The sequence below is a fragment of the Gymnoscopelus braueri genome, assembly GCF_963280865.1.
Source record: "Gymnoscopelus braueri genome assembly, chromosome: 22".
Classification (NCBI taxonomy): domain Eukaryota; kingdom Metazoa; phylum Chordata; class Actinopteri; order Myctophiformes; family Myctophidae; genus Gymnoscopelus; species Gymnoscopelus braueri.
The window spans coordinates 47,522,597-47,540,724 of NC_137624.1; the positions used below are offsets into that span (position 1 = coordinate 47,522,597).

Consider the following 18,128-nt stretch of genomic DNA (forward strand, 5'->3'; position numbering starts at 1 on the left):
TAAATGGTTAATCTATGATATCAATTTGGTGGAAACATTGGCCATGATTTGACTTTTTTTTATGAAATCCGTATCAGCAATTATTAAACATTTATTTTGTATTTATTTGTTTGCTTATTAGTTAAAGCAGCACCATGTAGTTTGTGGTATCAGTGGCCACTTTGGACACAAGTAACATGGCAGCCATCGTCTTTGACTTCATTACCCAAGAGTCTCTGCGAGCATGGTCAGGGAGGACGGGCTGTGATTGGCCAGTCTTCACTTTGACTGGCAGTTCTGCCTTGGTGCCTTAGCGAATGCCAGGATGAAACTCATTGTCCCCCTAGTCAAGCCCCTAGCAGGGACCCCCTGAGTCTATACATAGTAATAGTCAGCCCCTAGCAGGGACCCCCTGAGTCTATACATAGTAATAGTCAAGCCCTTAGCAGGGACCCCCCTGAGTCTATACATAGTAATAGTCAAGCCCTTAGCAGGGACCCCCTGAGTCTATACATAGTAATACAGTCAAGCCCTTAGCAGGGACCCCCTGAGTCTATACATAGTAATACAGTCAAGCCCCTAGCAGGGACCCCCTGAGTCTATACATAGTAATAGTCAAGCCCTTAGCAGGGACCCCCCTGAGTCTATACATAGTAATAGTCAAGCCCTTAGCAGGGACCCCCTTGAGTCTATACATAGTAATACAGTCAAGCCCCTAGCAGGGACCCCCTGAGTCTATACATAGTAATACAGTCAAGCCCCTAGCAGGGACCCCCTGAGTCTATAGACGAATCCACAGACGCGCTGCCTGTAGCTGCCTGTAGGCGGCCATTGCTGCGGTGTCGCGTCCGCGGAGCGTTGACACCGCAGCAATGGCTGCGCGCAGGGCAGCGCTCCGTGGATTCGTGTATACATAGTAATACAGTCAAGCCCCTAGCAGGGACCCCCTGAGTCTATACATAGTAATAGTCAAGCCCTTAGCAGGGACCCCCTGAGTCTATACATAGTAATACAGTCAAGCCCCTAGCAGGGACCCCCTGAGTCTATACATAGTAATACAGTCAAGCCCCTAGCAGGGACCCCCTGAGTCTATGGAAGGATGATTGTTATTGCTTAAACATGTAACTTTATCCTTTTGTGGGACATCATATATAGTTGTTAAAATGGACATAGAGCTGCTTTAAGATGTTGTCAAATAGAATTAAAGGAGAACTTGAAGAGCTTAGGAGACTGCACAAACCTGCCTACCAATGACATCATCGAAGGGGAATTCTTTATGTTTATTTTATTTTAAACAGGTATGAACTGGAGGCTTAATTCATATCAAACTGGGCTCCTTGAATTAAAAAAAAAACAACTCACTGGTCTACTGCATTGGTTCTCAAAGTGGGGTCCGGGGGACCCCCAGGGGTCCTTCGAGGGGATTCCAGGGGGTCCCCAGTAAAACTAGTTCATGTAGCATCACAATCATCTTAACAACGTTATCCATTAATATGTTGTCTATTCTAAAATAGCAGATCTACAAGCTTGTACATTATGCTATATTTTAAAAATATCAAAAATGTTTAGGAAATTATGATTTTTTTTACACAAATCTTCTCTTCTGGGGGTCCCTGGCACAAAACATTTTCAGATGGGGGTCCGCCGACAAATTCATATCAATGTGGGGGTCCTTGACATGAAACGGTTTGAAAACTACTGATTGAGTTCATATCAAACTACTGATTGAGTTCATATCAAACTACTGATTGAATTCATATCAAACTACTGATTGAATTCATATAAACTACTGATTGAATTCATATCAAACTACTGATTGAATTCATATAAACTACTGATTGAGTTCATATCAAACTACTGATTGAATTCATATAAACTACTGATTGAATTCATATCAAACTACTGATTGAATTCATATAAACTACTGATTGAGTTCATATCAAGTCCTTGAATTTAAAAGTCTGGTGATTAGATCAACATCTGTGTTTGACCTCTGACCCTCCATCCATCCATATCTGAGGGCCAGTATGTGGACTTGTAGATCTATCTCAGTGCCAGGGTGTGGACTTGTAGATCTCCTATCTCAGTGCCAGAGAGAATGTGTGTGTGTGTGTGTGTGTGTGTGTGTGTGTGTGTGTGTGTGTGTGTGTGTGTGTGTGTGTGTGTGTGTGTGTGTGTGTGTGTGTGTGTGTGTGTGTGTGTGTGTGTGTGTGTTCTTGTAGATCTAGCAGTATACGATCTTGTTGATCTTGTAGATCTATCTCAGAGCCAGGGTGTGTGAGCTTGTAGATCTTCTATCTCAGAGCCAGGGGGTGGACTTGTAGATCTCCTATCTCAGAGCCAGGGTGTGGACTTGTAGATCTCCTATCTCAGAGCCAGGGTGTGGACTTGTAGATCTCCTATCTCAGAGCCAGGGTGTGGACTTGTAGATCTTCTATCTCAGAGCCAGGGTGTGGACTTGGTAGATCTCCTATCTCAGAGCCAGGGTGTGGACTTGGTAGATCTCCTTGGGGAAGTCTCTCTGCTGCTCCTCGTGGACGATGCGTAGCCCCGCCCGCTGCACCAGGGACCGCACGATGTCCAGGTCTCGACACACGCTGCTGTCCGTGTCGTCGGGGACCACGCCCTCGTACGCCACGTTGTCCTTGATCACCACCAGGCCGTTGGGACGCAGGGCGGAGCCACAGCGCCGCAGGAAGTCCACCAGGTGGTCGTTGGTCAGGTGACCTGGGGAGGGGGCGGGGTTAGAGAGGCGGAGGAGGAGTCAACATTAAGAACAAACGCAATGGACCTTCACTAAACCCCGCCCCAAAAGTCATTGTCCAATGCTAGCTTAGCAACCGTTGTTAAGCTAGCATTATGGTCTGACAGGCTTCTGTCACCTGTGGCTGTTATAGCTGTCAACACTCACGTGCACACATACACATAGACTGTCAACACTCACGTGCACACATACACATAGACTGTCAACACTCACGTGCACACATAGACATAGACTGTCAACACTCACGTGCACACATACACATAGACTGTCAACACTCACGTGCACACATACACATAGACTGTCAACACTCACGTGCACACATACACATAGACTGTCAACACTCACGTGCACACATAGACATAGACTGTCAACACTCACGTGCACACATACACATAGACTGTCAACACTCACGTGCACACATACACATAGACTGTCAACACTCACGTGCACACATACACATAGACTGTCAACACTCACGTGCACACATAGACATAGACTGTCAACACTCACGTGCACACATACACATAGACTGTCAACACTCACGTGCACACATACACATAGACTGTCAACACTCACGTGCACACATACACATAGACTGTCAACACTCACGTGCACACATACACATAGACTGTCAACACTCACGTGCACACATACACATAGACTGTCAACACTCACGTGCACACATACACATAGACTGTCAACACTCACGTGCACACATACACATAGACTGTCAACACTCACGTGCACACATACACATAGACTGTCAACACTCACGTGCACACATACACATAGACTGTCAACACTCACGTGCACACATACACATAGACTGTCAACACTCACGTGCACACATAGACATAAAAGGGGCTTGAGCCCTTTCACCCATCAGTAAAAACGTGTCGTCTCCCAGTGTTGATTTTTACAGCAACATTTGATTTAGTTTTATTTATAGTCTTTTGAATAAAATTCCATTTAGTTTTATTCATATTTGAGTCATTCTGAAATGTTTTAGTTTTTGTCTAGTTTTAGTCGACTAAATATCATAAGATTATAGTCGACTAAATCTACAGTTGATTTAGTCAACTAAACTGATCTACAAGCTCACAACGCGTCGCAGCAGGACGCGTTGTGAGCTTGTAGATCTGTTATTTTCAGAGCGCAACCAAACATAAAATGTCTTTTAGTTCTACTGGATCTCTTCTCCACTAGATCCTCACTGACACTTTAGTCTACTTTTTATTTGTTGACCAAATTGTCAATTTATTGAGTCTTGGTTTTAGTCATCATAGCTTAGATTTGATTTTCATCAGTGAAAAAAGTGTCATAGTTTTAGTCTACAAAATCAACACTGCGCTGTTAAAACACAAACGCACGCACACACGCACGCACGACTATGAACCAGCAACAGATTCCACGTTCCCAGACGGTTGGAGGGTTCTTTTCTCAAGCTGAAATCTGCGCTTAAACTGCAAGGCAGCATGGCTGTTGTTCAACACATACTCTTTAGTGTGAGATTAACGTTGTGAAAGATACACGACTCACTCGCCCAGGTGGTGTCAATGATACTAATCACTGTAATCGTAACAAAATTCAGAATCACAGCGCTGCCTGTTTAGGATTCCGCACGTTAAAGAATATTCATTCATTTGTTCGTCTATTTATTAACAACTGCTCCTGTAGTCTTACCCTGCGGTACATGAAAACTCCTGTTAGAGTCATGGATCAACTTTAACCTGGTGTTTGCACTTTCTCTATTTACGGTCCGTACATCTACATAAACGTTCAGATTTCAAATATAAAGTGTTTACCCCATAATGGGTGTGTGAATGGGTGAATGTAATAGAGTACAGAAGTCCTGACGTCACTTGTCCATCCCCTGGGTCGTAAAGTAAACAACATTGGGTCATCTTAGAATCGTCTCATGTAAGAATTGTGGTCCAAAAATAAACAAACTGTCTCGGCGATATTGTCAGGGAGGAGGCTCTGTATCGTTTATACTATATATATATTATATATAGAGATTATATATTATATCTATATAGATATTGTCAGGGAGGTGGCTCTGTATCGTCTATACTATATATATATATTATATATAGAGATTATATATTACATCTATATAGATATTGTCAGGGAGGTGGCTCTGTATCGTTTATATTATATATATATTATATATAGAGATTATATATTACATCTATATAGATATTGTCAGGGAGGAGGCTTTGTATCGTTTATATTATATATATATTATATATAGAGATTATATATCATATCTATATAGATATTGTCAGGGAGGAGGCTCTGTATCGTTTATGATAGTCAGTCACTCATATTTGATCTGTTTCTGGCGAAAATGTAACTAATTCGGCTGAAGTAACATTAGCGTTTTCTCACCGTCAGTTGATGCTTCATATCCATAAGAGATCAAATAAGAACACACGATATTAAACACGTCTATGTGGGGATTCAGAACGGGGGTGGAAAAACCCGACCCAGGTAGGAAGTGTAAATTACGTCAGACTTCGGTGCTCTATGCACAATCTATGTAAAGCGCTTTGGATAAAAGCGCTACAGTGTATAAATGCACCATTTACAGAAATTCCTGGAATTGCCACTTCTTAAAAAGGCCCAGCAGGGTTCTTTAGGCGTTCTCCTTCACATTAGACTGATTCTCTGATGCTAAAAAGGCCCAGCAGGGTTCTTTAGGCGTTCTCCTTCACATTAGACTGATTCTCTGATGTTAAAAAGGCCCTGCAGGGTTCTTTAGGCGTTCTCCTTCACATTAGACTGATTCTCTGATGCTAAAAAGGCCCTGCAGGGTTCTTTAGGCGTTCTCCTTCACATTAGACTGATTCTCTGATGCTAAAAAGGCCCTGCAGGGTTCTTTAGGCGTTCTCCTTCACATTAGACTGATTCTCTGATGTTAAAAAGGCCCTGCAGGGTTCTTTAGGCGTTCTCCTTCACATTAGACTGATTCTCTGATGCTAAAAAGGCCCTGCAGGGTTCTTTAGGCGTTCTCCTTCACATTAGACTGATTCTCTGATGTTAAAAAGGCCCTGCAGGGTTCTTTAGGCGTTCTCCTTCACATTAGACTGATTCTCTGATGCTAAAAAGGCCCTGCAGGGTTCTTTAGGCGTTCTCCTTCACATTAGACTGATTCTCTGATGCTAAAAAGGCCCTGCAGGGTTCTTTAGGCGTTCTCCTTCACATTAGACTGATTCTCTGATGTTAAAAAGGCCCTGCAGGGTTCTTTAGGCGTTCTCCTTCACATTAGACTGATTCTCTGATGTTAAAAAGGCCCTGCAGGGTTCTTTAGGCGTTCTCCTTCACATTAGACTGATTCTCTGATGCTAAAAAGGCCCTGCAGGGTTCTTTAGGCGTTCTCCTTCACATTAGACTGATTCTCTGATGCTAAAAAGGCCCTGCAGGGTTCTTTAGGCGTTCTCCTTCACATTAGACTGATTCTCTGATGTTAAAAAGGCCCTGCAGGGTTCTTTAGGCGTTCTCCTTCACATTAGACTGATTCTCTGATGCTAAAAAGGCCCTGCAGGGTTCTTTAGGCGTTCTCCTTCACATTAGATTCTCTGTGAATCCTCTTTAAATTCTGTTGGAAGTGAAAACAAACAACCAAAGCGTCTCACCGATGACCCACTGGACCCAGATGACGTCGTAGCGGCCGTCCTCGGGGACAAAGTCCTGCAGGCCCTGGCAGTAATAGTGTCCCACCCGCCGGGCGTCCTCGTCGCCCAGGTAGGACGGAGCCTTGTCCAGGAACTCCTGCGTCACGTCCACCAGATCCACCGTGGAGAACAGAGGCAGGAGGAGACGCTTAGTGATGCGACCGATGCCCGCTCCACAGTCCAGAGCACAGCCGCTGCCTGTCTTACCCTCTCCTTCCTATAGACATAGAGGACAGTTAGAACCTGTCTTACCCTCTCCTTCCTATAGACATAGAGGACAGTTAGACCTGTCTTACCCTCTCCTTCCTATAGACATAGAGGACAGTTAGACCTGTCTTACCCTCTCCTTCCTATAGACATAGAGGACAGTTAGACCTGTCTTACCCTCTCCTTCCTATAGACATAGAGGACAGTTAGAACCTGTCTTACCCTCTCCTTCCTATAGACATAGAGGACAGTTAGACCTGTCTTACCCTCTCCTTCCTATAGACATAGAGGACAGTTAGAACCTGTCTTACCCTCTCCTTCCTATAGACATAGAGGACAGTTAGAACCTGTCTTACCCTCTCCTTCCTATAGACATAGAAGACAGTTAGAACCTGTCTTACCCTCTCCTTCCTATAGACATAGAGGACAGTTAGACCTGTCTTACCCTCTCCTTCCTATAGACATAGAAGACAGTTAGAACCTGTCTTACCCTCTCCTTCCTATAGACATAGAAGACAGTTAGAACCTGTCTTACCCTCTCCTTCCTATAGACATAGAAGACAGTTAGAACCTGTCTTACCCTCTCCTTCCTATAGACATAGAAGACAGTTAGAACCTGTCTTACCCTCTCCTTCCTATAGACATAGAGGACAGTTAGAGCCTGTCTTACCCTCTCCTTCCTATAGACATAGAAGACAGTTAGAACCTGTCTTACCCTCTCCTTCCTATAGACATAGAAGACAGTTAGAACCTGTCTTACCCTCTCCTTCCTATAGACATAGAGGACAGTTAGAGCCTGTCTTACCCTCTCCTTCCTATAGACATAGAAGACAGTTACACCTGTCTTACCCTCTCCTTCCTATAGACATAGAGGACAGTTAGAGCCTGTCTTACCCTCTCCTTCCTATAGACATAGAGGACAGTTAGACCTGTCTTACCCTCTCCTTCCTATAGACATAGAGGACAGTTAGACCTGTCTTACCCTCTCCTTCCTATAGACATAGAGGACAGTTAGACCTGTCTTACCCTCTCCTTCCTATAGACATAGAGGACAGTTAGAACCTGTCTTACCCTCTCCTTCCTATAGACATAGAAGACAGTTAGAACCTCTCTTACCCTCTCCTTCCTATAGACATAGAGGACAGTTAGAACCTGTCTTACCCTCTCCTTCCTATAGACATAGAAGACAGTTAGAACCTGTCTTACCCTCTCCTTCCTATAGACATAGAGGACAGTTAGACCTGTCTTACCCTCTCCTTCCTATAGACATAGAGGACAGTTAGAACCTGTCTTACCCTCTCCTTCCTATAGACATAGAGGACAGTTAGAGCCTGTCTTACCCTCTCCTTCCTATAGACATAGAGGACAGTTAGAACCTGTCTTACCCTCTCCTTCCTATAGACATAGAGGACAGTTAGACCTGTCTTACCCTCTCCTTCCTATAGACATAGAGGACAGTTAGAGCCTGTCTTACCCTCTCCTTCCTATAGACATAGAGGACAGTTAGACCTGTCTTACCCTCTCCTTCCTATAGACATAGAGGACAGTTAGACCTGTCTTACCCTCTCCTTCCTATAGACATAGAGGACAGTTAGAGCCTGTCTTACCCTCTCCTTCCTATAGACATAGAGGACAGTTAGAGCCTGTCTTACCCTCTCCTTCCTATAGACATAGAGGACAGTTAGAGCCTGTCTTACCCTCTCCTTCCTATAGACATAGAAGACAGTTAGACCTGTCTTACCCTCTCCTTCCTATAGACATAGAGGACAGTTAGAACCTGTCTTACCCTCTCCTTCCTATAGACATAGAGGACAGTTAGACCTGTCTTACCCTCTCCTTCCTCTTACCCTCTCCTTCCTATAGACATAGAGGACAGTTAGACCTGTCTTACCCTCTCCTTCCTATAGACATAGAGGACAGTTAGAACCTGTCTTACCCTCTCCTTCCTATAGACATAGAGGACAGTTAGACCTGTCTTACCCTCTCCTTCCTATAGACATAGAGGACAGTTAGACCTGTCTTACCCTCTAATTCCTATAGACATAGAGGACAGTTAGAACCTGTCTTACCCTTTCCTTCCTATAGACATAGAGGACAGTTAGAACCTGTCTTACCCTCTCCTTCCTATAGACATAGAGGACAGTTAGAACCTGTCTTACCCTCTCCTTCCTATAGACATAGAGGACAGTTAGACCTGTCTTACCCTCTCCTTCCTATAGACATAGAGGACAGTTAGACCCTGCCTTACCCTCTCCTTCCTATAGACATAGAGGACAGTTAGAACCTGTCTTACCCTCTCCTTCCTATAGACATAGAGGACAGTTAGACCTGTCTTACCCTCTCCTTCCTCTTACCCTCTCCTTCCTATAGACATAGAGGACAGTTAGACCTGTCTTACCCTCTCCTTCCTATAGACATAGAGGACAGTTAGAACCTGTCTTACCCTCTCCTTCCTATAGACATAGAGGACAGTTAGACCTGTCTTACCCTCTCCTTCCTATAGACATAGAGGACAGTTAGACCTGTCTTACCCTCTCCTTCCTATAGACATAGAGGACAGTTAGAACCTGTCTTACCCTCTCCTTCCTATAGACATAGAGGACAGTTAGACCTGTCTTACCCTCTCCTTCCTCTTACCCTCTCCTTCCTATAGACATAGAGGACAGTTAGACCTGTCTTACCCTCTCCTTCCTATAGACATAGAGGACAGTTAGAACCTGTCTTACCCTCTCCTTCCTATAGACATAGAGGACAGTTAGACCTGTCTTACCCTCTCCTTCCTATAGACATAGAGGACAGTTAGACCCTGCCTTACCCTCTCCTTCCTATAACAAGACCAGGAGACCTGGTTCTGCCAGACCCAGAATAAGTACTTTATAAGATAAGAGCACTACGTCACCGGACTTCAAATGACGTGTCAGCCTGTGTCTATGGGGGGACAGACTTTTTTGGCTGGGTCCGGAGGACAAAGTGACCATGCCCATGTATGGACGAAACAGGTACAAAGCCTCATGTAAGCCCGACCCCTTGGGTCTGGCAAACATAGAGGACAGTTAGAGCCTGTCTTACCCTCTCCTTCCTATAGACATAGAGGACAGTTAGACCTGTCTTACCCTCTCCTTCCTCTTACCCTCTCCTTCCTATAGACATAGAGGACAGTTAGACCTGTCTTACCCTCTCCTTCCTCTTACCCTCTCCTTCCTATAGACATAGAGGACAGTTAGAGCCTGTCTTACCCTCTCCTTCCTATAGACATAGAGGACAGTTAGAGCCTGTCTTACCCTCTCCTTCCTATAGACATAGAGGACAGTTAGACCTGTCTTACCCTCTCCTTCCTATAGACATAGAGGACAGTTAGAGCCTGTCTTACCCTCTCCTTCCTATAGACATAGAGGACAGTTAGACCTGTCTTACCCTCTCCTTCCTCTTACCCTCTCCTTCCTATAGACATAAAGGACAGTTAGACCTGTCTTACCCTCTCCTTCCTATAGACATAGAGGACAGTTAGAGCCTGTCTTACCCTCTCCTTCCTATAGACATAGAGGACAGTTAGACCTGTCTTACCCTCTCCTTCCTATAGATATAGAAGATAGTTAGACCCTGTCTTACCCTCTCCTTCCTATAGACATAGAGGACAGTTAGAGCCTGTCTTACCCTCTCCTTCCTATAGACATAGAAGATAGTTAGAACCTGTCTTACCCTCTCCTTCCTATAGACATAGAAGATAGTTAGAACCTGTCTTACCCTCTCCTTCCTATAGACATAGAAAATAGTTAGACCCTGTCTTACCCTCTCCTTCCTATAGACATAGAAGATAGTTAGAACCTGTCTTACCCTCTCCTTCCTATAGACATAGAGGACAGTTAGACCCTGTCTTACCCTCTCCTTCCTATAGACATAGAGGACAGTTAGACCTGTCTTACCCTCTCCTTTCTATAGACATAGAGGACAGTTAGAACCTGTCTCACCCTCTCCTTCCTATAGTTAGCTATCCGTCTCTCAGCTAAGGGGTCCCTGCTTCATCTGTCTCTCAGCTAAGGGGTCCCTGCTTCATCTGTCTCTCAGCTAAGGGGTCCCTGCTTCATCTGTCTCAGCTAAGGGGTCCCTGCTTCATCTCTCTCTCAGCTAAGGGGTCCCTGCTTCATCTTTCTCTCAGCTAAGAGGTCCCTGCTTCATCTGTCTCTCAGCTAAGGGGTCCCTGCTTCATCTCTCTCAGCTAAGAGGTCCCTGCTTCATCTGTCTCTCAGCTAAGAGGTCCCTGCTTCATCTGTCTCTCAGCTAAGAGGTCCCTGCTTCATCTTTCTCTCAGCTAAGAGGTCCCTGCTTCATCTGTCTCTCAGCTAAGAGGTCCCTGCTTCATCTGTCTCTCAGCTAAGAGGTCCCTGCTTCATCTGTCTCTCAGCTAAGAGGTCCCTGCTTCATCTCTCTCTCAGCTAAGGGGTCCCTGCTTCATCTTTCTCTCAGCTAAGAGGTCCCTGCTTCATCTCTCTCTATCAGTGATTTAGAAGTTCTTTGTAGAATGGGCCTCAGGTCTTTACCCTTTAAGACCGGGAACACATCTGTGTGTCATTTTAAGATTTCTTTGGTATTCAAAAATAGAAGATCTACAAGCTCATAGGATATGAGCTTGTAGATCTGCTATTTTTTTTTCGTGCAAATGTGTGCAAATATAATATATAATATATATATATTATTATAACATTTTTAACTCAAATCTTTGCTTCTGGGGGATTCTACAAATGTTTGATTGATTGATTGATTGATTGAAAATGTTATTAGGCAAAAGAATGTAAAACAACACATTACATACTTAGTTACATTTATAATACTTTTGTCTAAAAGGTCCGACCAAAAAGGTCCTTGCGGACTTGTTTCATCCTAACAGTTTTCTGAAAAACTTCTGTTCTCAAACTTTTTCATGTCAAGGACCCACAAAAGGACCGCGGACCTCCATCTCAAAATGTTTTGTTCCAGGGACCCCCCCCCCCAGAAGCAAGATTTTACTTAAAATGGTGGCTTTAGAAAAGAAATATCTTACTACTATATAATTGACTTGGCTTAAAGCCTAACACAGTGACTTACTCCCAGGAACTTCTGCAGGAACAGCTTGGAGCCGTTCAGGTCGATGTTGGAGATGCTGCCGTACCCGCCCAGCATGCCGTCTACCGTGGGGGCCACGTCCCTCCAGTAGTCCTCCGCCTGGGTGTAGAACCTCTGCTGGGTGGGGGTCTCCATCTCTGAACCACTCATCTGATTCAACAACAAAAAAAAAAATATCTATTTTTTTCTTTTTTTTCATCCCACGATTTTGTAACCCATTTTTTCACCCACTGCCAATTGCCTATGTAATCCTGGGCACTACTCTCCCTCTGCCAGCCTAGGGAGAGCCCCGAACTGAACTCATGCTTCCTTCAATGCATGAGGAGTGAGCAGGCCGCTGCTTATCACCTGACAGGGGGGAGTTTCCCCGGTAGGACGTAGCTTCTTATCACCTGACAGGGGGGGGTTTCCCCGGTAGGACGTAGCTTCTTATCACCTGACAGGGGGGAGTTTCCCCGGTAGGACGTAGCTTCTTATCACCTGACAGGGGGGAGTTTCCCCGGTAGGACGTAGCTTCTTATCACCTGACAGGGAGGAGTTTCCCCGGTAGGACGTAGCTTCTTATCACCTGACAGGGGGGAGTTTCCCCGGTAGGACGTAGCTTCTTATCACCTGACAGGGAGGAGTTTCCCCGGTAGGACGTAGCTTCTTATCACCTGACAGGGGGGGGTTTCCCCGGTAGGACGTAGCTGCTTATCACCTGACAGGGGGGGGTTTCCCCGGTAGGACGTAGCTTCTTATCACCTGACAGGGGGGGTTTCCCCGGTAGGACGTAGCTGCTTATCACCTGACAGGGGGGGGTTTCCCCGGTAGGACGTAGCTAGGGCTGCACGATTCTTGCTCAAATGAGAATCACGATTTTCCTCCATAAGAATTGAGATCACGATTCTCACACAATTCTCTTGTAAATATAAAATTATTAAGCCAAAAAAAAAAAACGTCATAATCTAAAATCGAGATCGCATAGGTGTCTGAATCGAGATCACGATCTTTTTTCGATTAATCGTGCAGCACTAGACGTAGCTGCTTATCACCTGACAGGGGGGAGTTTGCCCGGTAGGACGTAGCTTCTTATCACCTGACAGGGGGGAGTTTGCCCGGTAGGACGTAGCTTCTTATCACCTGACAGGGAGGAGGTTCCCCGGTAGGATGTAGCTTCTTATCGCGTGGAAGGAACACGTTATTCCAACCAGTTCCTTTCCCCTCCATCAGACGCCCCGGCTGACCAGGGGGAGGCAGTATAGAGACCAGGATTACTACATGTTTTTGTGAGGGTACCTACCCTAGGAGACACGGGGAGAACATGCAAACTCCACACAGAAAGGACCTTTCACCAACCCCACCTAAGGTATGGGCACTGATGATGCGGAAGAGAGAACACGCTCCCAGCACCCACAGCGCCCCCGGCGGGAATCGAACCCTGGACCTTCTAGCCGTGAGGCGACAGCACTACCGACTGCACCACCCCCCACAATTAAATCTCTGAACCACTCATCTTAGCCAATCAGGATGGAATATGAAAAATCTAACAGATCGGCCTTGATCACATGACTATAGAGATCTTGTGTACCGAAATTTGGATAAAATCTGAAGGAGTAATATCAAAAAACACACACACACACACACACACACACACACACACAGTTCTCTCCCCATCACAGTGAAATAACACGGATTACAAGTCCGTAAATACACAATATTTTCGAGCTGCGTTCGCTTCCAGCGTTCGCGCGTCTTACTTGTGATATTATATTGATATTATAGCTATTTTCTCCAGCTCCCTGTGGTGCATGAACCCCCCACCACTATGGTGTGGGGTGGGTCTATGATGGACCCACCACGCACAATAGTGGTGGTCCCCAGGTTGCTCTTAGTCAGGATGGTGGTCCCTGGGTCAAAATCAGTTGAAAACCCCTGTTCTAATGGATCTCTTCTCCACTAGTCTTAGTTCTACTGGATCTCTTCTCCACTAGTCTTAGTTCTACTGGATCTCTTCTCCACTAGTCTTAGTTCTACTGGATCTCTTCTCCACTAGTCTTAGTTCTATTGGATCTCTTCTCCACTAGTCTTAGTTCTACTGGATCTCTTCTCCTCTAGTCTTAGTTCTACTGGATCTCTTCTCCACTAGTCTTAGTTCTACTGGATCTCTTCTCCACTAGTCTTAGTTCTACTGGATCTCTTCTCCACTAGTCTTAGTTCTACTGGATCTCTTCTCCACTAGTCTTAGTTCTATTGGATCTCTTCTCCACTAGTCTTAGTTCTACTGGATCTCTTCTCCACTAGTCTTAGTTCTACTGGATCTCTTCTCCTCTAGTCTTAGTTCTACTGGATCTCTTCTCCACTAGTCTTAGTTCTACTGGATCTCTTCTCCACTAGTCTTAGTTCTACTGGATCTCTTCTCCACTAGTCTTAGTTCTACTGGATCTCTTCTCCTCTAGTCTTAGTTCTACTGGATCTCTTCTCCACTAGTCTTAGTTCTACTGGATCTCTTCTCCACTAGTCTTAGTTCTACTGGATCTCTTCTCCACTAGTCTTAGTTCTACTGGATCTCTTCTCCACTAGTCTTAGTTCTACTGGATCTCTTCTCCACTAGTCTTAGTTCTACTGGATCTCTTCTCCTCTAGTCTTAGTTCCACTGGATCTCTTCTCCACTAGTCTTAGTTCTACTGGATCTCTTCTCCACTAGTCTTAGTTCTACTGGATCTCTTCTCCACTAGTCTTAGTTCTACTGGATCTCTTCTCCACTAGTCTTAGTTCTACTGGATCTCTTCTCCTCTAGTCTTAGTTCTACTGGATCTCTTCTCCACTAGTCTTAGTTCTACTGGATCTCTTCTCCACTAGTCTTAGTTCTACTGGATCTCTTCTCCACTAGTCTTAGTTCTATTGGATCTCTTCTCCGCTAGTCTTAGTTCTACTGGATCTCTTCTCCACTAGTCTTAGTTCTACTGGATCTCTTCTCCGCTAGTCTTAGTTCTACTGGATCTCTTCTCCACTAGTCTTAGTTCTACTGGATCTCTTCTCCTCTAGTCTTAGTTCTACTGGATCTCTTCTCCACTAGTCTTAGTTCTACTGGATCTCTTCTCCACTAGTCTTAGTTCTACTGGATCTCTTCTCCACTAGTCTTAGTTCTTCTGGATCTCTTCTCCACTAGTCTTAGTTCTACTGGATCTCTTCTCCTCTAGTCTTAGTTCTACTGGATCTCTTCTCCTCTAGTCTTAGTTCTACTGGATCTCTTCTCCTCTAGTCTTAGTTCTACTGGATCTCTTCTCCACTAGTCTTAGTTCTACTGGATCTCTTCTCCACTAGTCTTAGTTCTCCTGGATCTCTTCTCCTCTAGTCTTAGTTCTACTGGATCTCTTCTCCTCTAGTCTTAGTTCTACTGGATCTCTTCTCCTCTAGTCTTAGTTCTACTGGATCTCTTCTCCACTAGTCTTAGTTCTACTGGATCTCTTCTCCTCTAGTCTTAGTTCTACTGGATCTCTTCTCCTCTAGTCTTAGTTCTACTGGATCTCTTCTCCACTAGTCTTAGTTCTACTGGATCTCTTCTCCTCTAGTCTTAGTTCTACTGGATCTCTTCTCCTCTAGTCTTAGTTCTACTGGATCTCTTCTCCACTAGTCTTAGTTCTACTGGATCTCTTCTCCTCTAGTCTTAGTTCTACTGGATCTCTTCTCCTCTAGTCTTAGTTCTACTGGATCTCTTCTCCACTAGTCTTAGTTCTTCTGGATCTCTTCTCCTCTAGTCTTAGTTCTACTGGATCTCTTCTCCACTAGTCTTAGTTCCTAATCCTAACCTCTAAATGTCTAATCCTAACCTCTAAATGTCTAATCCTAACCTCTAAATGTCTAATCCTAACCTCTAAATGTCTAATCCTAACCTCTAAATGTCTAATCCTAACCTGGATATTTTTCTAATTGTAAACATGTCTCTAAAAAATATGTAAAAAAAACATTGTAAGAACCAGGAAAACGGTTCCTCACTATTTCTTACATTCTATTAGTTGTGGACATTTGGTCATAACTATAGTAACATTTATAACAGTAACAGTATATATAACATTTGGTCACAGCTATAGTATATAGGGTTAGGTTAAAATAACTATAGTAACACTTATAACAGTATATAGGGTTAGGTTATATATAACTATTGTAACACCACAAGAGCCAAATGCGTCGCGTGTCCTCATGACATGACGACACCTCTAGCTGTCAGCTGTCATGTCAATCACATCACTGGATGGATCCTAAATTAGCCCCACACACACACACACACACACACACACACACACACACACACACACACACACACACACACACACACACACACACACACACACACACACACACACACACACACACACACACACACACACACACCAACCTTTTTTTAACTGACGAAAACTGAATAAAAAGGAAATAAAAAAACTAAGCTATGATGATTAAAACTAGACTAGATATACAACAAATAAAAACTAGACTAAAATGTTAGTGAGGGACTAGTGGAGAAGAGATCCAGAAGAACTAAGACTAGTGGAGAAGAGATCCAGAAGAACTAAGACTAGTGGAGAAGAGATCCAGTAGAACTAAGACTAGTGGAGAAGAGATCCAGAAGAACTAAGACTAGTGGAGAAGAGATCCAGAAGAACTAAGACTAGTGGAGAAGAGATCCAGAAGAACTAAGACTAGTGGAGAAGAGATCCAGAAGAACTAAGACTAGTGGAGAAGAGATCCAGTAGAACTAAGACTAGAGGAGAAGAGATCCAGAAGAACTAAGACTAGTGGAGAAGAGATCCAGTAGAACTAAGACTAGAGGAGAAGAGATCCAGTAGAACTAAGGCTAGTGGAGAAGAGATCCAGTAGAACTAAGACTAGAGGAGAAGAGATCCAGTAGAACTAAGACTAGTGGAGAAGAGATCCAGTAGAACTAAGACTAGTGGAGAAGAGATCCAGTAGAACTAAGGCTAGTGGAGAAGAGATCCAGTAGAACTAAGACTAGAGGAGAAGAGATCCAGAAGAACTAAGACTAGTGGAGAAGAGATCCAGTAGAACTAAGGCTAGTGGAGAAGAGATCCAGTAGAACTAAGACTAGAGGAGAAGAGATCCAGTAGAACTAAGACTAGAGGAGAAGAGATCCAGTAGAACTAAGACTAGTGGAGAAGAGATCCAGTAGAACTAAGACTAGTGGAGAAGAGATCCAGTAGAACTAAGGCTCAGATTTGACCATGACCCCCCATGAGGACATCAGATTTGACCATGTTCAATACTTTTACTTCTACTCAATTACATCTCAGAGGCAATTATTATACTTATACTCCACTACAATTATTTGATAACTTTAGTTACAAGTTACTTATGTAGATTTTGATTATTATTACTTTTAAACTTCGTCTATTTGAAAGAAATAGCTCACAAGTTGAGAGCTATTTTATAATCGATACTTTTACTAAAATAAATCCGGTAATCAAAACAAGACAAGAGTGTTTCTACAATTACAGTATTGATACTTTTACTTGAGTAAAAAATAAATGTGAGTACTTTCTTCCACCATGGCAGCCTACCACAGACACGTGTGAGGAAAAAGACCTCGAACATAACAGATCTACAAGCTCATCCACAACACTTTGTAGATCTTTATGTTATTATTCTACAGTAATAATAAATAAAGGCTCTTCCTCTCCTCATGTTGTTATGATTTATTATGATAAACGTATTAAGAACACTCACCTTCTGTCTCCTTGTCACAGACCCTCAGACCCTCTTACAGACGGTGGTTGTGTGTCAGACCCTCTTACAGACGGTGGTTGTGTGTCAGACCCTCTTACAGACGGTGGTTGTGTGTCAGACCCTCTTACAGACGGTGGTTGTGTGTCAGACCCTCTTACAGACGGTGGTTGTGTGTCAGACCCTCTTACAGACGGTGGTTGTGTGTCAGACCTTCTTACAGACGGTGGTTGTGTGTCAGACCCTCTTACAGACGGCCGGCCATGGTGAGACTCACGTTTAAACAGATCTGATGACGTCATTTCCTTATTTGGTTACTTCGGTCGGCAAGGGGGAGGAGCCTATGGGGAGGAGTCACCCGGTTCTTTTTTTTTTGTTTGTTTTATCTTTATTGAAAACAGTCAACAAGACAAACAATACAAACATAAAACACGAACAAAATAAGAAGTTTAATAGTACTTTTATATATATATTTTTTTTAAATTATATACAGTATATATATTTTTAATAATGTTTTTTAAATTCTGTTTTTATATTTTCTAACAGAGAACACTAAAGAACAGTTCTTGCAGCTTTCTTAATTTTAAAATAAATATTAGATGGTTTTGAATAGTTCCGCTCTTGACTTCCATCTCTAACACTCACACAAAAAACGATGGTTTTGAATGAACATTTGTATGTAT

At 43.7% G+C, this 18,128-nt stretch overlaps 1 protein-coding gene across 2 annotated transcripts; it reads right to left on the bottom strand.

Annotated features, from left to right (window-relative positions):
- Positions 1-106: 106 nt before the first annotated feature.
- Positions 107-17,726, bottom strand: LOC308078502 (N-terminal Xaa-Pro-Lys N-methyltransferase 1-like). 2 transcript variants are annotated; one of them, XR_013932527.1, is made up of 5 exons: positions 17,449-17,726; positions 11,710-11,877; positions 6,382-6,637; positions 1,812-2,706; positions 107-1,720 (listed from the first exon to the last, which is right to left on the bottom strand). XR_013932527.1 is itself a non-coding variant. In XM_080419690.1 (4 exons), the coding sequence occupies exons 2-4, from the start codon at positions 11,875-11,877 to the stop codon at positions 2,450-2,452; spliced, it is 681 nt and encodes a 226-aa protein (XP_080275816.1). In that variant the 5' UTR covers positions 17,449-17,726; the 3' UTR covers positions 107-2,449. The 2 variants fall into 2 exon arrangements, 1 of the variants encoding a protein (XP_080275816.1); XM_080419690.1 differs by having other exon boundaries at positions 107-2,706.
- Between the last annotated feature and the right edge of the window lie 402 nt (positions 17,727-18,128).